The 6,000-nt window shown below is 43.9% G+C and overlaps 1 protein-coding gene across 1 annotated transcript in view; it reads left to right on the top strand.

Moving 5' to 3' along the window:
* Positions 1 to 1,259: 1,259 nt before the first annotated feature.
* LOC310932081 (plexin-A2-like) overlaps positions 1,260 to 6,000 on the top strand; it is a gene marked incomplete at both ends in the record, with an annotated part of 70,676 nt that continues 65,935 nt past the window's right edge. Inside the window, 3 exons of the mRNA XM_083895354.1 lie at positions 1,260 to 1,309; positions 3,533 to 3,647; positions 5,477 to 5,677. Of these exons, the coding sequence (XP_083751480.1) occupies positions 1,260 to 1,309; positions 3,533 to 3,647; positions 5,477 to 5,677 (366 nt within the window). The remainder of the gene's footprint in view (positions 1,310 to 3,532; positions 3,648 to 5,476; positions 5,678 to 6,000) is intronic.

The raw sequence follows: 6,000 nt of genomic DNA, 5'->3' as shown, positions 1-6,000 counted from the left end.
GTTGTTTGCCAGCCAAGATGGCTGCAGGGTGACAAAGACAAACATCCTGAATAATATATTATGTGCCGTGTGTGGAAATGACTGTGTGTGTTTTGGGGGTTTGGTAAATCCTCCTCCCTCTGAGTAAATGACAGTCCTGTTTGCCCAGAGCTCCCATGGGGTGTGGTGCATCAGGCGCTAATATGAATGTTCTCCCCCAGGCAAATGTCAACCAATCCCCCCTGTAAGCCTTTCCTCCATCCATCTCGCTGCCCATCCATCCATCCATCCATCCGTCCATCTATCGCTCTTCCCCTCCTCCCCCTTATTGGCCGTCTTCCTTGTTCCTCTATCCTGCCTCTCCGTGCTGTTTTTATACCTCCAATTTTACTCCGCGTCCATTCCCCCAGGGGGGGCCACTTCCTCCTGACCTCCCAACAATCCTTCTCCGTCTCCCAAGCCATTCTATCTGTTGCACATCAACACTTATTGTGCAGCAGAGAGGAGAGGAGAGGGGAGGAGAGGTAGTTAAAGGTTGAGATAAAACTCTGAGGGCACTAGACTGACGTAGAGTTTGAAATTAAAGAAAAAATGGCTGACACTCTCTTCTCTGAGATCCTGGGTTTTTGTGCGGGAAGGAACTCTGCACCACTTTGTTTGCCAGCTCTTGTGAGACAAATGTGCAGTGGTAGAAGTCAGCCATGAGCCGCATATATACAGAGTTTTTTTTTTTTTGTTGTTTTTTTTTTTTTGAAACAGAGCCGGATTCCCAACAGGTGCTGTTGAGAGAACGGGTCACGGAGGGTCATTCAAACCTCCTACACACTGAATGTCAACGAAAAATCCAGGCTGCTCTACACACACGCATACACACACACACACACACACGTACACTACACCACACATATTTATGGAGTCTGTATTCCCTTGGGCGGGAGATAAGAGGTTGTTTTCACAGAGAACAGAAGCACAGCCAGATCTGTTCTGCAAAATGCAGGAAAAAAAACAAAAAACAAAATTTGATCAGATGTAATGATTGTTTGCGAGGCTGGAAATTGCAAATGTTTTTTTCACCCATTATTTTCCACAAGTAATCCTCTTTGTAATTTGGTTTGCATGCACTGCACCCAGTGTAATATGGTGCAATAAATGCTAGTGATGTCAAGATAGGGGAGATTGCTGTAAGAATGAAAAAAAAAAAAAAGTGTCTAATAAACGACTCCTCTCTTTCAGATTGGTCGGGTGTTGAATTAAGACTCAATTCTAAGGAGACTGGTCAGATGCTTATCAGCACAGAGGTCAAGTTTTACAACTGCAGCGTCCACCAACTGTAAGTATCTCTCTCTCGCTCTGAGTCCATCCATTCTGTTTTAATTAACAAAAACAATGCCTCAAGAGCTGCTGCACAAAAACACCAAATCAATGTTCTGGGAATTAGTTATCGTTTGCCCTTAACCTCATCTGCCCCCCCGTCCCCTAAAAATATCCTCTGTGAAGAGTAATGTAATGCGATCGCCGACGGCTCCCCGAGCACCACAACAGGAAGTTCCCCGCTTCTCAAACGTTCTGCAGCACAAAGCAACGTCGTTCAGGTAATCGTCGGGGATTTAGTGCTCGTTCTCTCTCTTCACGTGTTTGCACCCTGGTCGAGCGATGTGTTGAACCGAATCCCTGGATTGGTGGATTTCCAGTGACAGCTGCAGCTGCTTTTTTTGCTCCCGCTTTCATCATTCCCAGCGAGGCAAATTCTGTTTGTCTGAGATCCAAAGACCTCGTCGATTTAGGAAATGACTGAATGGAGAGCGGGAGTGAAAAGGTAGCACGACGGGGACTTTAGCAGCGTGGGGGGGGGGATGCAGAAATGGTTGCGCGCCATGCTATTCAGGCGCTATCCCTCCTCGATATGAAAACATCTATTGTTTCATTACTTTCAGACACAGGCAGGCAATATTGCATCTCACTGTATTGCAACAAAAGCTGTATCTCTGAACCTTTATCATAACCAGTTAATGTCTAACCCTGACCTTAACTGAACCGCAATTCAAATCTAAGCCTCGACCAGTTCCTCGGGTTAGGTTCTGGGACCAGATTTTGGTCTCCATAAGGACTACTGATCCTCACAAGGTCAGTGTTTGTGCCAGAAGAAGGTCCTAAAGAGATTACAAATATAAGTATTCACGCATACACACACACATGCAGGTGGACAGACACAAACAAACATGACAGCAGATACACAAATTTCGCTCCAACTGGCCATGGCAGATGCACTCTTAGAAATAAGGGTTCCAAAAGGGTCCTTCTACAGGGGCTGAGGTTCTACCTGGAACCATTTGCTTCTGAAAAACCCTTTCCCAAAGACAGGGTTCTTGGTAACACTAATGGTTCCAGTAAGAACCATTTTGATCCAGAGAACCCTTTAAAACCCCTTTCCTGAATAAAGGGTTTTAAAAGGTTTCCAGGTGGAACCTTTATAAAAAGGTTCTACATGGAGCCAAAAAGGGTTCTCAAATAATCTTATATGGTTCGACTACACTTTTATTTCTAAGAGTGTGACTGTACAAGTTTGGTTTCTTCCTGTTAAAGGGAAGTTTCTCTCCTCTCTCTTTATAATATTACAAGTTGTTTGCCTTGAGATAATGTGTGTTTTGATTCGTTGTTATACAAATAAAATGAGATTGGATTTGATTCGGTGTGTGCAACATTTTTTCTGAAGGTGAATCAGTCCCACTTTTCTGAGCCTGTGTACTTGTCATAGACCTCACCCAGGCTTCTGCACCAGTGAATATTTAACTTCAGTGAGTGTGCGCGTGACCCACTCTTAATTCAAAGAGAGGAAGGGCAAGGAGGAGACAAGTGAGACCAAGAAACAACTGTTCATGAATGCTTACAAACAAACAAGCGCATCCCCCCCCCTCTCTCACACACACACAGGTTTGTTCAACTATTCTTTTTAGGACACTGCATTGACTTTCATTCATTTGAACAGACCTAAACAAGTGAAATAAGTGTCTTAACCGAACCACAAGAAATCAGAAATTAGGTTCTGCCTCTTGAGGACCAGGTTTTTGGTCTCCATGAGGATGCAAGAAAAGGTCCTGAAAGAGGTAATAAATATAAATATGTTGACACAAACACACACGACACCTAACAGATGGTCATTTACGGTGACACACAAACAATGCACGGCTAATGGATCAAACTGTGCCAATGTCCTATTTGTCCTTATGAATCAAAAATGCATCCTCTACAAGTTTGCCTCAGTCTTGTCCTCTATCTGATTCTGGTTATCCGTGCAAATAATGTATTCTCTTGTTCACACGCGGCACACGGCGTTAATATATAGCGCTACAAAATATTTGCGGGGAGCATTTGGCCCGCGAACTGTTAGAGGTTTTGCCAACAACAGCAGGTTCCCTTTTGGGAGCTGAGCCCATTTCCTTCGTGCCCCCCCCCCCCCCCACACACACACACACACTTTGGCAGTCTTGCTGTCCCCTCCTTGACCGCGCTGCCTTTTTTTCCCCTTACTCTCTCTCTCTCTCTCGCTCTGCAGGTGTCTGTCATGTGTGAACAGCGCCTTCCGATGTCACTGGTGCAAGTACCGCAACTTGTGCACCCACGACCCTTCCAGCTGTTCCTTCCAGGAGGGACGGGTCAACGCTTCGGAGGTGGGGAAGAACAAACACACACAAACACACACACACGCACACGTACGCCTGTCAACAAGTTTTATACCTGCAAAACTTTCTTTTTCCATCCCATCTCCCCCTAATATTTCCTTTTCCTCTGTTTTTTTATATATATATATACGTCACCGTGCTCATCCTGCTCTGTGTTCCAGAGCACCACGGTGTACGCCTCAGGGCATGTCTTGAGAAAGACAGCCATCGAAACTCCTCTGTTTCCAAAGTGGCATTTCTCTCAGAAGTTACTGGGGCTTACTGTGTTTTAACTATGACGTCGGATCACTCTGACCGAGTCTATCAAGTGCACTAAATACAAATAGCTGTAAATGTCGTGCCCGTGTGTAGGTTTTTCCTGTTTCTCTGACTAAAAACACAGACCGTACTTGGATATTTGATTGCACGTTTACTTCCAAACAGAATCACATCGGTCTATTCCTTGATGCAACTTGATAATTAGATTTACCTCAACATATGTATGTCCCACCATGTCAATAAGCACTTAAAATTATCCATCTGACAGGACTTATTGATGGGAAAGGCCATTCGAGGTGATGTTGCTGTAATAGCTCTCTTGATGCCAATATTGCTTTCACATTACATTGGGAAGAGAATTGACCCATTTCTTTTCAACCCCGACTGAGATTTTTTTCACTCGGCTGTTGCCAAGCGATTGCTCACAGTGAGACCGGTTATGTCTCACTATAATATTGTTTCGGTCTTGGTTTTAGCGCACCGAGGTCATGTATAGTGCGTTCCGGTTTAGTGTTACGGAATTAGAATGGAGTTAAATCAAATTAAATTTTAATCATTCCGAGTCTAGTGAGTTGCTCAACAGCTCAGAGCGTCGCAAGGTCACGAGAGTCACTTGTGAATTGCTAAAACATCATCACTTGATGATGTGTGTGTGTGTGTGTGTGTGTTTCATCTCTATTTCTACCATTCTCGTTCATCGTGGAGCAGAGGTGGAATGTAATGAAATACATTTACTCAAGTTACTGTGTTGAATACTTGTTTTGTGTATTTTGTGTTTTTTAAGTACAAATCAGGATTTTGACTCAAGTATTGTACTTAGTTACTTTATAAATCCTATCCGTTACTGAGTAAAAATACAAATTCAGCACAATGAAGACCTACAGGGGGAAAAATATACACCAGAACCAGACGAATGATGACGTGATTAGCACCAGCACTGGCGCGTGAACATAGAGGCGCCAAAAGTGACGTAATATCCTGTGCTCCAAAATAGTTTTGGATTTCTGATAGAGCTGAAACGATTAATCGATGAATCGATTATTAATCGATTACTAAATTAATCGCCAACTATTTTGATAATAAACAAAGAAATCATTAAAACTGAACCATTTTGGTTTGTGGACAAAACAAGACATTCAAGAACATCGTCATTTCCAGGTTTGACAAACACTGATCAATGTTTTCTTTTTTTACATTTTCTGACATTTTATGGACCAACCGATTCATCGGAAAAAAAAAATCGAAAGATTAATCGATTACGAAAATAATCGTTAGTTGCAGCTCTAATTTCTGACCCCTGGTCATATTTCTACTACCCTCACACCCAACGCAAAGTAACCAAGTAACTTTTACTTAAAGTACATTTCAAATGAACTACTTTTTACTTCTACTTGAGTAATATTTCATCAAAGTATTGGTACTTTTACTTGACTACAATATTTTAGCGCTTTTTCTGTACTGTCGTGGAATCGCGGCTCCTCGCCCTCAAAGCGCAAAGAGTATTTGCCAGAGTTGTCGGCGCTGACGTGTGCTTGCTCTCCGTGCCCCGTTTCCTCCAGGATTGTCCCCAGCTGGTGCGATCTGAGGAGATTCTGATCCCAGCAGGAGAGGTGAAGCCGATCACGCTGAAGGCCAAGAACCTGCCACAGCCTCAGTCCGGCCAGAGAGGCTACGAGTGTGTCCTCCACATCCAGGGGGTCAGCCACAGAGTGACTGCCCTGCGCTTCAACAGCTCAAGTGTGCAGTGTCAGAACAGCTCGGTAGGTTTGTTGTAATTGGTTTCTTTGTGTGTATATATATATATATAACGTTTTTATTAGGGCTGTCAAAATTAACGCGGAATTAACTTTGTGGAATTAACGTGTTAATTTTTTTAACGCATTAACGCACTTTCTCACTTTCATCGCGCTACGGGTAGACGTGCAGTTTATGAACAGGCAAGGCGGCGGGCAACCGCTTAGGGCCCCGAGCCGATAGGGGGGGGGCTCCCGACAGTCGGAGCCTAAATGCATCAGTGACCAGCTGCATCCTCCGTCCCCCTTAAACAACAATGACATCTCAGTAGGAAACCCCCCCTAAAGGG

Source organism: Microchirus variegatus (assembly GCF_963457635.1).
Source record: "Microchirus variegatus genome assembly, chromosome: 9".
Classification (NCBI taxonomy): Eukaryota; Metazoa; Chordata; class Actinopteri; order Pleuronectiformes; family Soleidae; genus Microchirus; species Microchirus variegatus.
Note: the sequence above shows the minus strand (reverse complement) of the source record. Positions and strands in the feature narration are given on the sequence as shown.